The following is a 17,540-nucleotide window of genomic DNA, read 5'->3' as shown; positions in this document are numbered from 1 at the left end:
TACATTATTACATTGAAAGGTATGCTACATTTATTACTGTCGTGCTAACTGTCCCCTAACTCTTTTCAATTTGAAGTGTTTTCTTTTTGAATGGTATATTGTTTTCTATAGGACTATGTACTTCTACTGCTTGATTAATGCTTATTCCCTTATTCTAATGTACTAATAACCATATGATATCATTTTCTTAAGTTGATTTATGAATAACTCTTGCAGTCCCGAGCATCCACTTTCCAAAGCACGTGTTCGATCCATGCTTGGTGGTGATAGGCAATCATTTACAGAATATGGTGCTGCTGGATCAAGGTTTGTGATTTTTTTTTATTGATGCTTTCTTTCATTTAGATTGGCTTTAGCTGAAATTATTGAGACGTGCAGTTTCAGTTTATTTTTGAAAGAGCTTGCATGTTGATTTTTTTTTTTAATACGGTGTTTAATCATAACAACAAAAGTGGGATTAAGGCTTTGTTGTTGTTGTGGTTGGTGGTGGTGGTGTTTAAACATCTGATTCAAAAAGTCCTTATTTGTAATTGATGGTCAAACTTGATATCGTTGCTCTCATGAAAGCGTAGCCTGTTCTGGAAGAACATATAACCATTAAATTTGTTATGCCGCTTGTATGATCTCCTGATGACTAGCCCAAATCTCTTGTTAGTCCTCATCAGTACCATTCATATCCTTCAACCCTTCAAATTCAACTTCTGTCGGCTGCTTGGCTGTGATCAACTGGTGACAACAACTCAAAGCATTTGTTAACCTATTATGCCTCTAAGCTTTATGTTTGAGCACAAAATGAATGCAAGAAAGGTACTCTAATTCAAGTATCTCAGGTCTTAATGATGAATATAGAGAGTGAACTTTCTGCATATTCTATATGATAAGCTCATGGACACTTCATTGGGGATTCTACTTGGTTCATGGTTGTTTTTGGCAACTTAAGAATGGAGGTTTTGAGAATTGGTTGAATGTGAGTTGAGCAAGGGTTTAGGCTGGAGAGTGGGTGTTGGTGGAGGTAGATGGATTATGTTATGTGGATTTATGCTTTGGAAATGAGATTAATGGATCTCTAAGGATTTAGGATTTATATAGTTCTGAAATCAAATAATACTGATATAGAGTTTCTAGATGGTATTTAAAAATCCGTAAATGGTTGTGATATTTGTAAGGTTTGAATGAATTGGGTAAAACCAGAAAATAATTGTATTTGGAAGGATGTAGGATAATGAGGTGGAAGCAGCTGATGTAGGAAAACTGTGAGGAAAGGAAGGCCTGCAATTGGAGGTACACGTACGTCTAAAAGGATCTACCGCCTATTGTACCTGAAGCTACAGACGTACTACTTGATGGAGAAAACGACCATATATTCCAAAGAAACCAAAATTAAGTTAACAATCTCTAATAGCATAAAATAAGACAGAAGTCACATAACAAGCAAATTATTTATTCTAAGGAAACCAAAATAACCATTATTATTATTCTTACATATAGAAAGTATGACCCTAAGGGCCGGCCTGCCAAAAAACCTGAACCAATCAAGATCTGGATCTGGTTTCGCCTAGAATGTGTGTTATGTTGCTGGTACTCCAGTTTTTGTTGCAGGGACTCGATTGAAAGATGAATGGATTTCAATGAAGTTAATTTATTTTGGATTGAAACAAGAGGGCACAAGCAGATGTTAGCAGTGCTTAGTCATGGTGATTATATATCAGGTTCTTTTTATATAGGATTATCATTGGGTGACCTTGACCTTCTAGTATCTGGATGATTGAGCAATTGTTTTTTATAGAATCTATCACCTGAGGTAGGCCAGGCTCCACTCTTCTCTGAGTAAAAAAAAAGTACGTTGTTGATTGCTTTGTCACTTTTTTTATAGGCTTCAACAATTTTTTTGCTTCCTTTTAATTTTTTTTATTACTTCTTATTAGTTAACAATGTATTTTGTAACAGCGTTTTACTCAATAAATGATTACTCTCCGATTTCTTCCTTGTTGGCCTTGTGGTGCACCTTGTACATAGACATTTCTATATCTCTTTTCCAATCGTCTTTTGGTGTACTGCGTGCTTAAGCAGTTTTATAACCCATATTTTATATGGCAGTTTTTGGTGATTTGGTTGTCTTGGAACATTGCATTCTCTGTCATTTCAGTTCTTGAACAGGAGTTCAGAAAACCCTAATAACTTCATAAAGTATTGCTATTGTTTCTTTTATTTTTTTAACTGGAGTTGCGAGCCTTGTTTTTCGGCAGATATGTAATGTTAATCCTTGCAGTTTGGTTGGTCTGCATCTTATTTGGATAATCCTTGCAGTTTGGTCTGCATCTTATTTGGATAAAAAAAAAAAAAGAAAGATCTTCTCTATCACAATATTGAAATTAGGAATGGTTTGGAGACTGCTATTGTCTTTCCCGCTGTTTTCTGTGTACCTTTGCATAGCACTTCTATATAACAAAAGTAATATGGTCTGGTGGAGCTGTGCAGGCTAGAAGCTTTTTTTCCCATCGTATGTCAGTTTTTTTGTCGTTATATGTTTCTGTTATTACAACCTGGCCCTTTTGTATTAAGTCACTTTTTTATAAGATACGTGTAAACAGATCAGTAATAACTTCTGCGAATCTAATTGATTTCCCCTTTGCGGTCAATGTTCAATACATTTCTTTGCATGTCTGGTGAATCTAAGTGATTTCTTCTTCATTTGTAGGTCTGATGGCTCTTCAAAATCTGAAGTTCGTAGGATACGAAGGAGAAGCATAAGCATTACACCTGAGATTGGCGATGATATTGTCAGGTTGAAGTCTTTCCATTCTTATTCGTTGGTTTATATAAACTATATTGCTGGAATTACATGCTATTACATTTCTTGATGTTTTGGGTTTTTAGCATTACTTAATCCTTCCATTTTTTGAAAACCATGATTCGTTCTCTTTTGTGAACACGGCAATTAGTTAATGTTGGATGGGTGCATCATCTGCATTAAGATCCCCTCTAGTGTTGGCTAGGGAGGGGTGCTTAAATGCTTATAAAAACTGCTAATTATTCTGTCATACTTCAGTAAATTGTAGCACAATTCGGTCCCTTTGGTAAACATAGTTGTCAAGTATTGTTGTGCTGACTTCATTACTATTAAAAAAATTTCCAAATTTTCTTCCATGTTGTTTAATGAACCTAATTTTTTTTCTGACACACACGGGCACACACTCACACAACAAAGTCGTTGCTTCTTCTTCTTGGTAATTATCAAAATTGTCACCACTTCTATGCCCATCTCTTCATTCTTCTTCCAATATAATGTCATTAAACTCGAGCCAAGAGTGGTGGTGTAATCTACTTTATTTTTCTTATTTTTCTAGCATGTTATGAAATGATAACATTCTTTACTGTGTTAGTGACCTAATTTAGTTTCTATGGATGTTCCTTTTCCATATTCAACTGCCTTAACCTTCTTTATCGTAGAGGTCATTATGCATGTGTATGGAGAATAGTGGAGCAAAGTAAGCTAAATTAACATTATCATCCCTATTTTCTTTTAGTTTTATTTTGTTCTTTGCTATTACTAAATTAAGGAGAGCCTTTCTCGTTTAATCCTACTCGTCTTCTCTTCTGCACTGTTGAACTTAAAAATAAAAATAAAAATAAGAAAAAAAAGGAGGGAATAAACTAATTAATTCACTCGAAATTTTTACCAGCTCCCGCATTTCAAACAGCATCTATTTTGTAATTGTTCCCCCTTGTTCTTAGTTACAAACCCATTAGAAGGCGGCAGTCGTTTGAAACCCTCGCTCCCATCTTCGTCTTTCGCTCTCTACACGCATGACCCCCACTTGTAGCATGACCCTCACTTCCACTCTCTAGAAGGAAATTTCCATCTCGACCCTTTGATCTCTGGTTCGTTTCCTCTGCCTACTGTTCCTCTTCCTTGTTCCTCTTTTCGTCTCTGGTCTTTAAAAATCAAAAGCCAAAGCTTATCCATCCCTCTTTAGTTAGTTAATCCATGTCTCACATGATCTTCCACTTTGTTCCTTCTCCCTATTTGTTGACTATTCTTGTGATATGATCGTGATCAGAGACAGAGAAAAAGCAACGACATGATCACGACATACATAGACCTTCGAAACTCTCTACTTTTTCCTACATCGCACATGATCCAGCCACTGAAGCCTGAAATTTCGTTTCTTCCTCTTACTACCTCAAACCTCAATACAGTCATAGTTAGAGCCAGTCGAGAAGGCAACGAAATTGCTACATAAAAAGATCACTGAAAGCCTTTATTGAAGCCCTCTGCGCCTTAGTTTGCTTTGTTTGTGCGCGAGACCCAACCGAGACCTCCGACCGGAAGAAAGCTGGAGAAACTATTTTTTCTTATTTCTTAATGTTCAAATTACAACCTTCCCCTTATTATATGGGTGATGGTTAGGGAAAACATTATTAAAACTATCATAACTTACCAAAACCAAAACAAACACAAAAGGAAAGACATAATAGAAAAGAGTAAAAATGAATAAAGTTGAATTAGGAAACTTTAAATTCCACACTCCCTCTCAAACTGAGTCCTAGCTTGGTATTCAAATCAACTAAACTGTTGGAAGTAGAGATTAAGTGAAAACATCAACAATTTTAAGATGAGTTAGAATATAGATTAAGTGAATAATGCTACCATTAACTTCATCAGAGATAAAATGTCTATCACTCTCAGTATGTTTGGTCTTGTAATGATGCAGAAGATTCTTTGCAATACTAATAGCAGTTTGGTTGTCATAAAACATCTTTATGTGGTTGACCGTGGAATATCTCAACTTATTTAATAACATTGGAATCCACATTCCTTCACAAAATTCCTTGGTGCTTGGTTGTTTTTCACAACATTTATGGGGTGCCTGATACTCGGTCTCCGCACTAAATTTAGAGACCATTTCTTATTTCTTGTTCTTCTATGTGACAAGATTTATCAATATATATGAACAATATCCAGATGTGGATATTCTGTTAGTGAGTTCTACTGCTCAACTAGCATTAGTGTAAATCTCTGCCTCCATGTTATATGATTTCTTAAACAATAACTTTCTGTCAAGAGGCCTTTTTAAAAAACTTCAATATTCTATACACTATCTCCAAATGTTCTTCATAGGGATTATTCATATGTTGACTCAAAATGCTGATAGAATAAGCAATATCAGGTCTATTATGTGACGAGTAGATTGGTTTTCTCAGTAATCTTTGGTATTTATCTTTTTTTTCATTAGTGTTTATTTTTCTTCTGAATGTAACTTTTTACTGAATATCATAGGAGTCTTAGCAGGTTTACACTCCAACATTTTTATATTTTTTAGTACGCATATGATGTATTTTTTTGAGGATATCACAATTCCCATTTTGGAACTGGTCGCTTGCATGCCCATAGAGTATTTGATGCGAGAGTGACCCAGGAGAGTTTTTGCTATCAATACCAAAGAGATAATCGTCCTAAGCTTGATTGAGGGGAAATGACACGGTGTCGTTTATGAGAAATTAATAATGAGGTGTCCAGGTGATTTAGAGGGAGGATATGCAGTGGGAAACTCGCCAACTACAACCGAGGGTTACCACCTTCAGAAGGAGGCAATTCAGTTGGTCACCCCTATCCATAGCGGTGACTTGCTAGATCGAAGGGATGGAGTAAACCTCTTCCATCATGTGGATTCGGGGATAAAGAACCTCTATCTCGAAGATGTGACCAGAAATATCTGAGAAATCAGAATTTTAAAGTAAAAGTTAATTTCCTTATTTCAATGGCCACATGGATCTGAATAGGCTCATCGTGTGGCTCTGGACCTTAAAATGTGTCTTTGAGTGTCAGGACATCCCACTGGATAGAATGGTGAAGCTTGCTGCCAACAAGTTGAAGAATAGTGTGTTATGTTGGTGAAGAAATTTGAAACACATATGTCGATGTTATGGAAAATACAAAATCACTACTCGGTCCTAGATGAAATGGGAGATGCATCGTCGGTACTTACCAGCTCACTATAGGCTGAAGGTCCAGACACCTGCTTCAAAAGTCGAAGGACCACATCACCGTACAACTCCCACATCTTACAGACAATGTTCAACCCAAAATCTTACGGCTAGAGTACACTCAAAGGAACATCAAGCCAATCTCGTGTGATGAGGGACTAGGTTAGAGAGAAGAATAGGCGGAATCTATCCGCAGTCTCAAATCAGCTCGAGTCAGGAAGTATTTTAAGTGCCATAAATTTTGACATATTGAATCGAATTGCACAACTAGAGGGGAATGGTTTGTTTCACCTAGCAGGGTGTTGAAAAAATGGGTAATTCCACATTGGATACTTAAGAAGGTGAGAACACAAAGGAGTACTAGTTTTCAACTGATGAGAAAAAGATGCATATAGTTTCAGTTAAGCCCAAGAGAGAAACTCCAATTGAATTGATAGTGATTGTCTGAGATAGTTGAGTTCTAGGAACTGAGTCCAGAGGTATGACACCCTAGATAAGAGATATCGAGACTTCAGATCTATAGACTGCTTCCCGAGCTACCCCTACTATGGGAGGTTCAACTTGTCAGAAATGAGGCTCTTTGTGCCACATCGGGAATATATATGGTGTTATTCGGATAATAGATTCAATTCAGCAGTGTGTCTATCATCAGATGTCTAGACAAATGGAATGAACTCAAATCTTAAAATTATCTTAGGAGCTTTATAAGGAAAATATTTTTTTAATTGAGATCCTAGTCCTATTAGAGAAGAAGAAAAGGTCTCTCCTCAGTGATTGCTAGTGAGAGTTTTCCAGCATGCTAGAGATGTTCTAGGCCCCCTCCTGACAGTCTTATTTACCATACATATCCAGTCGAGTACGAGTGGGTGAATCATATTATATTTTACTTGTTTGGGATTTGTCCTGTGAGAATCAACGTTATTATTTAGCTCTTGCTTAGGTTGTTCCAAGAGAGAATTGATACTTATTATTTCAGAATGTGCTTGGGAATGTCCACGTTTACAAGACTGACTTGTCTGGAGATTATGTCATTTCCGCTGCCTTTAGTAGGGTCGGCCTGACTAATATGAGGAGACAAAAGCTTTGAAATGTGAGGTCGAAGCTCCCCTCCAATCTCAGCTTATTGGGAGTGGGAGCGACCTGGGAGAGTTTTTGCGATCATTGCTACAGTACTATAAACTCCTGCGAGTGAGGGTGGCTTGGACCGGGTCCGCGGGGGCCGTCAAATCTAAGCTCCCCTCCAATCTCAGCTTATTGGGAGTGGGAGCGACCTGGGAGAGTTTTTGCGATCATTGCTACAGTACTATAAACTCCTGCGAGTGAGGGTGGCTTGGACCGGGTCAGCAGGGTCTGTCAACCTTTTTTTGACGAGGATTTTCCTCTTATTGGGAGTGGGGTCCACTCCTATTTACCTCAAATTTTTATCAGGATAGTCGACAAAATCTATTTTCCCCGTCGAGGGTTGTATCTGAGGGATTGAGTGGTGCTCTGGTTGTATCTCTCTTTCGAGTGGTGTTTATCTTCCCTATTTTCTCATACTGCTACCCAGAGTAGTTGTTGATGTTGTTCTTCTTGCATTTTCTTCACTTCAGCCCAAGTTCCCTACGATTCCAATGCCTCATCGTAGTTTTGGCCATTTTCTTTAACGTCGTCCTTCTTACGATTCAGTCGCCTACCCTCCTTGCTGTTTCCGACAGCTCACAACCTTCCAGTCGCATCATACTCGCTTCCATCGTCGTTCCAATCCTTCTCTCCTTATTGCTCTTGTTGTCCCATTGTTGTTTTCTTGTTGTCCAGCAGCTCGAAACAGCGTGTGTTGTATTTTCTCTTTCTAGCATGTCTGATTATAACTGCATATTTGCTTTTAATAATAATATTTAATTTTCCTATTGTAGTTTGGGTTCCGATATCAATCTCTTATAGCTTATAGATTCTTGACTTCAGATTTAGTGGCAATAACCTCCTTAATATTTTCAATCTTTTTTTGATCATCACTTGTCGGGATCATATCATATACATTGATAACGAGTATAGCTTTCTTATCTCCCTGTGTATGTTTTATGAATAATGCATGGTCAGTTTGACATTGGATGTAACTATTAGATTTTCTAGATTTGATAAATTTACCAATTCAAGCTCATAGAGATTGTTTGAGATCATAAATTTATCTTTTAAAATTTACTAACCAAATATTTATGTGAGCTTTTTTTCAGTTGTGGTGGGATTTCCATATACAATTCTTTTTCAATGTCTCCATTCAAAAAGACATTCTTGATATCAAGTTGATGTAGTTCCCACTCTTTGCTCAATACCAAGAAATGAACAACTCATGCTGTGTTTAACTTGGCCACTAATGCAAATGTCTCTTCATTGTCTATCCCATACGATTAGGTGAAATTTTTGGCCTCCAACCTAGCCTGGAACCTCTCAATGCTCTCATCTACTTTGTACTTGATATTAAACACACCCATTGAGTCTTTTATCTAGAGGAAGTTTTCTAAAGGTTCATGTGCCATTTTGATCAAGTACTTGGATCTCCTCATCAATTGTTTTCTTCCATTATGGACTTCAAAGTGCTTTATGAATAAACTATCTACACACTATCAAGATTAGATACAAAAGTTATATAATTAGATCATGACTTCTCATAGACAACATTCTCTTGTACAGAATAATTTATGCAACTTTTTCTATCTTCTTCATTGGATCTCATTTCCCTTTCATAGATGTGTGTATTCAAGTTTAGTTGTGAATAATTTTTTGATTGCATATTATCTTTATCATTATAGTGAATTTCTTTCTTCTAGTGTACGCATTAAGTTCATTGTGCATTTCCTTGTTGTCAATCTTAGGTTGGATACCCTCAAGTGGTGGAACTTAGGAGACATGATGGTTAGAAGAAAGTAGAATAGGTTGTGGTGACTCTTGTTCAATGGGTATCCATAGTAATGTCCCAAATTTGATATTCTCCCTAAATTTAAGATTTGAGATCGTAGGATTGTTTTTCAAAGAATGTAATATCAATCAAGTTATAGTATTTTTTAAGTAATGAGAGAACAACACTTGTACTCTTTTTTGTTAGAAACATAACCAAGGAATATTTTTTTTTTATGGATTTTGGATCAAGTTTTGTGCAGCTTGGTTGGGGAATATGAGGAAAAGACAAGCAAATATTTTTAGAGGAAGATTGGATGAGAAAACTCTAATATGAGGGCATGTTTCTATCAAAATATGGAGAGAAACTTTGAATCTAAGGATTTTGCTTGGCATTCTATTAATGAGGTAGTTGTCTGTGAACATTATATCTCTTTAGAACACTTTTGGGACATTGTGAAAAAATATTATGGGCCTAGATACCTCAAGGAGATGTTTATTATTCATTTTTGTTATCTCATTTTGTTGCGGAGTCAACACAATGGATGATACTATTCTTTGCAAGATAGGGTCCAAAAATTGACTTTAAGTATTCTTTTGTATTATCAATTTTGAGAATCTAAGTTTTGCATTGGAACTGAGTGTAAATCATGTCATAGAATGACTGAAAGATTTGTATAGTTTTAGATTTATTTTCATGACAAAATATCCAACCGGTTCTAGTGTGATCATCAATGAGGGAGATAAACCATCTGACTTTATTACTGGTTTTTTATTTTGAAAGTTCTCAAATGTCATTGTGGATGATAGAGAAAGGATGTGAGAATTTGTTCTGATACGGAAGATATAAATGACAAGTTCCTGAGCCAATTGGCATCTTTCACATTGATAAGACACTGACTTTTTATTAATAATAGATGTAGGTACAACTTTGCAACATAATGAAAGTAGAATAACCTAGACGAAAATGTCATAATTAAACTTAGTTTTCAACAGACTCAGACACAACAAAATCAGAAACATGAGAAGAGGATAGTGGAGAAGACCCTTGTGTGTTAATAGAATAACTCTCTTTGAGCAGGTATTGATTTTGATGCAATTCAACACTGTTAATCACCTCGACCATCTGAAATTTGCAAGAGTTATAATAAAATTTAGGAACACAATTCATGTCATGAATAGGCTTGCTAATTGAAAGTAAGTTGCAGTCTAGTTGGAGAACATATAACATAGAAGCAAGCTAAATATTTTTAGAGACTTTCACAATTCTTTTTCCAATAATCCTGGAGTGGGATCCATCGACAAGTTTAACAAATTTGAAGTTGGTGATCTCTTGTTAGTTGATGAGAGCATGATTGTCTCCAGTCATATAATCAGAGACACCTGAATCTATTATCCAAAGTCTAAATATGTCATTGTTAGCAAGATAGGAGGATATTATATCTTGGTGTATCATCAACCTGGTAGACTGCTGAGTCGTGCTAGTAAGAAGCTTCTTCAAAACCTCCAACTATTCCTTGGTGAAGGGACTAGGGTTGGCCAACCTTTCAGAAAAGTAGTAACATGGGCTTTGTTGTACGGGTCCTGTCTTCCTTGACTATGTTTCCAATCTATAGGTTTTTCATGTAGTTTCCAATACTTGTCCTTTGTGTAACCAAGTTTCTTACAATGTTCATGTACGGGACAATTCTTCTATCGCTTTGAATCAAGGGAGGAGTTATGTGTGTATAAAACTTAGTTTTTCAGTGTTAAATGAACCTACACTTCCTGCCATCATGAGTTTCTTCTTTATTTCTTCTTATCTAACTTCAGCAAAGGCTTCCCTAATGGTAGGAAGTGGTTTTATTCCCATGGTTCTTCGTTTGAACTCATCTAAGTTCTTTTAGACCCAGTAAGAACTTAATCATCTTCTTCTCTATTATTAATTTATGCATCATAGCATTTTGTGGGCACTTTCTTACATATGTATCATACATATCTAAACTGTAATCAGTACATTCATAGTGTTGAAGTATAGAGTAACATTTAACTCTTTTTGTCAGAGCTCATGCAGTTGTCTCAATTTCAAACAATTAAAATACTTCAATAATTTTCACAAAGTGCTTTTTAAATCTCCTATGCCATCCTGTAAAGCAAGAAATAATTACAGCAATTCCATAGAACAACATATTGCACAGCTTCAACAAATCGTGTTTGTTTTGAATGAAGCAAACTAGTTATTAATTTTAAAAAAATTGCTTTATCGGCAACGATTGCATCCAAGTAGTTGATGAGACAATTCATAGCATCGTGGAATGACCAACACCAATCAATAATCATGCCATAAAAAGTTTTCCCAGCCTTGCTACTTCTATCGTTGATTCATCCATAATTTCAGTACTGTTGTTACTCCCATCACAAACTATCTTAAGAAGGAAATTTTTTATTGGTGATTGAATAAGGCGCTAGTTTCATTATGTTGAAAGAAAATTTTAGCTGCACCCCCAGTTTTAGCACATAATTTCAAGGGAGCTTTTAATGTAGAAGTGGATATGAGTGTCACGGAGATAGGTGCAATTCTTTCTTAGGAGGAATGACTGCTTGAACTTATCAGGGAGTAGCTTAATGAGGCTTTCCAAAAATGGATGAGATATGGGCAATAATTATATGCAATCATTCAGGCACTTGAACATTGGGAGAATTATCTAATTCACGTAGAATTTGTTATGCACAGTGGCTACAAGCACTCAAGTATCTCTTTTCAGACATATTAAAAAGAATTCTCGGATGCATGCTCAATTATTTCTAGCCCTATAGAATTTTATTTTTGTCTTGCCTTCGATCTGGACCACTCAATAAGGCTATAGGCACTGTAAGCTTTTGGGATGCTCTACTTACTACCATACAGGTAGAGCTAGTGAGTTTTAATAGCATTAAAAACCAATGCAATAATGATGAAGATTTTGGCATAGTTTGGAAGCAGTGCCGTTAGCATTCCACCTCTAATGATTATAATGTACTACTGAGATTTCTGCTCAAAGGGGGACAGCTTTGTTTCCCACGGACTTCTCTCCGTGAAAATGTCATATAGGACTTACACCAAATGATTTGCTGCTGTATGGATTGGGATGGGATCTTAGCCATTGCTGAGGAGCATGACTATAGGCTGTGAATGATACAAGGCATCAGTAAGTTTCTGCAGTGGTGCGGAGTATTCCAGTTTGCCAAAGGACATTTGTAGAATGTCAACTTCTATGCCCATTGCCTATTTTAAATGGCATATAGGAAGATATCAGCATGGATTTCGTATTGGGTTTACTAATGACTGAGCAGAAGAAGGATTTTCTCTTTTTTTTTGTCAACATGTTCTTATAGATGGGCTCATTTTATCCCTGGTTGGAAAATTGCTGATGCTTTAATGTTGCTAATTTATTCTCTAAAGAGATTGAGTATTCAGAACTATATACTTCAGATTTTGTTGTCAAATTTATGAATTATTTTTTGGTGTGTTTCATGTAAGAAGTTCAACACAGCTTTGACCTTCAATAACACTTCTATCATCCACAAATAGACAAGTATACCGAAGTAGTTAATCTCACTGTTGGATCAATGATCTAAACCATCGCAAGGGATGGCCGAAATCATGGGACAAAGCACTTTCCCAATCCAAATTTATCTTTAATATGTTAATTGGCCATTTTTTCACTCTCCATTTTCTATTGTATACAGTAAAGGGAAGAATGTGGTTATTGACCTTAGGGAATTACCTTCAGAGGTCATGTGCAGGACTGCTGAGGAGATGGCATATCATTTGATTATTACACTGTGAGGTAATGCAATAAATTAAATCCCCCAATGAAAGTATGAAGCATTAGTTGGTTGTTACAGATGCCACAAAATTTTCCATTGGAATTAGTTATGATTCATCTCAACAAAGCAGTTATCCTGTTGGTACATTCAAGAAGTTACTGTTTGAAAATGATTGGCCTGTTAGCTATATGGAAGAAAGTAGGTTATAGTGCGTATGTCGTTGACCTGTTTGACCATTGGAATACTTTTAGAACTTTCAGCATCAAAGATACTTTCCAGTATTAGCCCCGTGATGCTGCTAACATCTATGAAGAGAACTCAGAATAGAGTTCTTCTGAAGACGAGGGAAATTGATGCAGCACTTACATGAGCCAAGATGGGTACAGAACTTGCCAGAGACAAAAGGGGCTATCTTATTTCCCTTATTTTCCTTGTTTTACTAGCATATAATGAAGTAATATCTTTTCTTGCTATATTAGTGAGTTAACTTAGTTGCTTTGTACATTTCTTTTCTATATTCGGACAACTCGGCTGTCGTTGACCTTATTCAGAGGCCTTTTTGTGCATCTGTATGGAGGATAGTAGAGAAATGAAAATTGGCCAAACATTATCATCCCAATTTTGCTTTTAGTTTTCTCTGTTCATTTGGTATTGCTCCATTTAAGGAAAACACTTCTCCTTAGAGTCAGCTCTTGTTTTCTCTTCTGTGCTACCTATAATATTCTTGTTTAAAGTCATGTACCAACTTCTTCTCTTTCTACTCATTATCGCCATAATGGATTTGGTAGAGATGTCAGGATGGTGAGGCACACAATGGACAAGAAGAAGAGTACGAGAAGAGTTCAGGAGGTTTAGACAAGAAAGTTCACTTTGCATGAAAATAGAATCAAGCTTTTTTGTGATAACAAAACCAAAGAAAAAGCTTAAATATTTTCCTTTTCAATTGACACAACCCAACCAATGTCTGTCTTTGACGGAACTATAACCTACACAGGTCGGATAGGAATGCTATAAAAGTCAGGCTGTTTGGGGAAAATTTAAGTGGAAGGGTTGAATTGCGGTAATTTTTCCTCACTTATCGCTTACATGCAAAAATGATAATTGGCATTTTTTTTTTATTTCATTTCAGTTGGTTGATCTTCAGTTGAATGCTCGAGTTTTGTAGTGTTTAACATATTAGAAGCAGGAAATGAGTCTATTTGTCAATTTGTGAAAATGATTTAGATTTATAGAGGGCAATCAACTCATGCAATTTTCCTGTTCTTTAATCTTCTAACAGGGCTGCCTGTCTTCCTAGATGAGGTTACTATTTCTCTCAAAAAATGGCAAAATTGGAAAAGATAAATTATGCACGCTAGTTTGCTAATAATCTTAATTATCTTTATGTAATTATATTATATCACTGAACACTCAGATTTGAATTGTATGCAGTGTACCAATGCTATGTTGTGATCTCTTTATTCGTCCCTGATTCCTCTTTTTGCTTTTTTATAGTACCTATTTAAATAAAAATTTCATTTTTATTGTGGTTAAGGACTGAATATTAATGTAATCATTCACGCTAACTTTTTTTAGAGCTGTTCGTGCTATGAACGAAACATTGAAGCAAAATCGTCTATTGAGGGATCATGGTGATGATCGCTTGGTTTCATGCTCTGGAAATAAGAACACAAGTGACCCAACAAAGCATGTATGTGACTCTGGTTCAACTACTTTCTGCTATAGTCCGCTGTTTCTTGTTCTATATCATAACTAGGCTAGTGGAAGATGATCTTTACTATTGAGTGCTGGTCTCTTGCCTCTTGGTTTCATCATTATATATTACATTCACATGGCTATAGCATAGCTATTTGAAATTCATCAGCTTTAGTCTTCTAATAAATTTTACACTTCACATTTATTTATAAGTAATTCTAGATTGATTACGTTATTAAGTTGCGTTGTTTTGGTTTTTTTTTCTCATTGAAATAGTTGGTGGCGTATCCATTTAGTACTAGGGAGGAATCAGTTTACAGAATTTTAATATCATCTTTCAGATTATGCTTTACTTGAATCCAAACTTTGGTTTTATTTTTATTTTTATTATTTTTTTAGCACTTCCATGGAGAGAGTACATTCAGAATTTGTGAGTTGGGATTTTTCCTAATAGTTCTGCTATAGTGCTAGAGGCATGATGATAGTGGAAATAGTTAAATTATGAGCATGCCATAGTGAACATTTGGCTCTGCATTCTGATTCATTCTGATTCATTGTTATTGTCGGTTATTATTCATTGTTTGTAAGATTTCTGTTAAGTTTGTTATTTGGTTCTTCTATTTTCGAGATGTCTATCATTTTCTAGATTAAGATGATGCTGTTATTTTCACGGCTTGTGGATGAATTTATGCCTTTAACTTTGCTTGAAGGATGGATCTGGAAGCATTTCTACTGAATTTAGTGGAAGTTTAAGGAAGCAGACAAATTCCGCCCAAAAAGCAGTATCATTACCATCATCGCCTCATGAGGGAGGACAGAACTCTGAAAGAAGTGGTCCTTCTCATTTTTTGAGAACAGAAGATTTTGAATCAACATGGAACAATGTTCTTCAGACCCATTTTCTGAATAAACCTTTGCTACCTTTCGAAGAATGGAATATTGACTTCTCAGAGTTGACTGTCGGTACTCGTGTTGGTATAGGTAAATGTTTTTTAACTTAAACTTAGACAGCCTAGAAACAGTAGTTTTACGCTTTTACTATTATTTATTCCAACTATAATGAATGTTGTTGCAAGGGGTTATTTTATTAGAATTATCACTGTTTTCTAATTTCTTTGTTCCTTGGAATTTGCATCATCACCGCTAGGGTTCTTTGGAGAAGTTTTCCGTGGCATGTGGAATGGCACTGATGTGGCCATCAAAGTTTTTCTAGAACAAGATCTGACAGCTGAAAACATGGAAGACTTCTGCAATGAGATCTCAATTCTCAGGTGCCAATCAACTCTTCGTGTTAACTTAATCTCATTTTGGTTGCAGTTATTTTATTTAGTTTTTTATTTTTTCATTATCCATGTGCATTTCTGACTGTAGGGTTTTGTTTCTTTTCTTGCAGCCGACTCAGGCATCCAAATGGTATTAGTGTTTCCTCCATTATCTATTATTTAAATTTTCTATGCTAGTTTTTTCATTTATTCTTTTACTAATTTTAATTTTATTACATACAATATGATTTCCTCTGTGAAACATGACAATAGATGTTCCTGCATTCCTTGCTCATAACAATTGCTGAATTTTTATTTTATAGTTATATTGTTTATGGGCGCATGCATGAAACCTCCTTATTTGTCGATGGTTACCGAATACATGGAGATGGGCTCTTTGTATTATCTAATACACATGAGTGGCCAGAAAAAGAAACTGAGTTGGCGTCGAAGATTGAAAATGATTCGTGACATATGCAGGTGTGTCTAAACCCTGACACTTGTTTCATGCAATGATTTCCTATTGTAACCAATGAAACTTACGATTGGCTGCAATTATTTGCATACACTTGAATGATAAATAAGCTTCTTTTTTTTTTTTCCTGTAGGGGGTTGTTGTGCATTCACCGTATGAAAATAGTTCATCGCGATCTAAAAAGTGCAAATTGCTTAGTGAATAAGCACTGGACTGTAAAGATATGTGATTTTGGCCTTTCACGATTGATGAAGGATGTTCCTATGAAGGACGAAACTTCTGCGGGCACTCCAGAATGGATGGCTCCTGAACTCATCCGCAACGAGCCAATCACCGAAAAATGTGACATCTTCAGCCTTGGAGTCATAATGTGGGAGCTATTCACACTCAGTAGGCCCTGGGAAGGTGTACCAGCAGTTCAAGTAAGCTATATAAAGCTTCTCTAAAAATTTTGTTTCTTGCCTCAAATGTTTAATTTGTAATAAATTTTTTACTCAGGTGGTATATGCCGTTGCCAACGAAGGATCAAGATTAGAGATACCCGAGGGTCCCCTTGGCAAACTTATCGCAGGTATGTACCCCGAAGAAATATTTATTCCTTCCACTATTATATTTGACATGCTTTTTAGGTACATTATGCAATTCTTTAATTGTTATTTTCTTAAAGATTGTTGGGCAGAACCCAATGAGCGGCCTAGCTGCCAGGAGATCTTTACAAGGCTGCTTGACTGTGAGTATACCCTGTGTTAATTTCATCACCTCTTGCCTACATGTATAGCAATGTAGAGCGATTGAACTTTGTTCAATGTGTCTGTAAATTTTTCCAATTTTCCCTTCTCTTTTTTGGAGTGATATCTTTGTACTTATATTTATAGTTTCCCACAACCTAAAATTATGAGATTGCTTGATCCTGCGGCGCATGAAATAAGACAATTTACTTGGTCTGGAAGTTTTGCTTGTTCTTATATATAACCACCGAGGACACTGTTTTTTTTTGGAGGTTTGTTGAATTGTTTATTAGTTGAACTAGCCCTCCAATCTTTATTGTAAAATATTTGATTTCTTCCGGAAGTCCTTATTTTTGTGGAAATGTTAGTATGGTATGGAAACATGCGTTTTTAACTGTTGCAAAGGTATCATCATCAAACATAAATAATTACCTGTGCTACCTTGTTTATTGAGAAAAAATATTACATCAGTACTACACACGTTAAAATAACGTGCTTAGCCAATCAAATCACGCCACCCCGCGCGACGAAGAAAAAAAAAACGGCACAGTAACACAGCGAATATTCCCTCCTGTGTTATTCATGTGTTATTGCACGGTATTCATGTGTTATTGCGCAGTATTCATGTGTTATTGATGTGTTATTGTGTTATTATAACATTATTATAACATCAAGAATATTCAACATCAAGAATATTCTCAGGATACAATAGCACATGAATAACACACA

General features: G+C 35.9%; 1 protein-coding gene across 2 annotated transcripts in view; it reads left to right on the top strand.

Moving 5' to 3' along the window:
• The window catches only part of LOC110027574 (serine/threonine-protein kinase EDR1-like), a 77,787-nt gene extending 60,637 nt beyond the window's left edge, over window positions 1-17,150 (top strand). The window contains exons 6-15 of one of the 2 annotated variants that reach the window (XM_020729062.1): window positions 217-306; window positions 2,699-2,785; window positions 14,227-14,341; window positions 15,057-15,327; window positions 15,494-15,617; window positions 15,740-15,759; window positions 15,932-16,088; window positions 16,217-16,505; window positions 16,582-16,654; window positions 16,751-17,150. In XM_020729062.1, coding sequence (XP_020584721.1) covers window positions 217-306; window positions 2,699-2,785; window positions 14,227-14,341; window positions 15,057-15,327; window positions 15,494-15,617; window positions 15,740-15,759; window positions 15,932-16,088; window positions 16,217-16,505; window positions 16,582-16,654; window positions 16,751-16,833 — 1,309 coding nt within the window. In that variant the 3' untranslated portion in view covers window positions 16,834-17,150. The remainder of the gene's footprint in view (window positions 1-216; window positions 307-2,698; window positions 2,786-14,226; window positions 14,342-15,056; window positions 15,328-15,493; window positions 15,618-15,739; window positions 15,760-15,931; window positions 16,089-16,216; window positions 16,506-16,581; window positions 16,655-16,750) is intronic. The other variant, XM_020729061.1, reaches the window with a different exon arrangement.
• Window positions 17,151-17,540: the final 390 nt, after the last annotated feature.

Source organism: Phalaenopsis equestris, unplaced genomic scaffold, assembly GCF_001263595.1.
Source record: "Phalaenopsis equestris unplaced genomic scaffold, ASM126359v1 Scaffold000428, whole genome shotgun sequence".
Classification (NCBI taxonomy): Eukaryota; Viridiplantae; Streptophyta; class Magnoliopsida; order Asparagales; family Orchidaceae; genus Phalaenopsis; species Phalaenopsis equestris.
The sequence above is the reverse complement of the archived record's forward strand: the minus strand, read 5'-3'. Positions and strand labels throughout refer to the sequence as shown.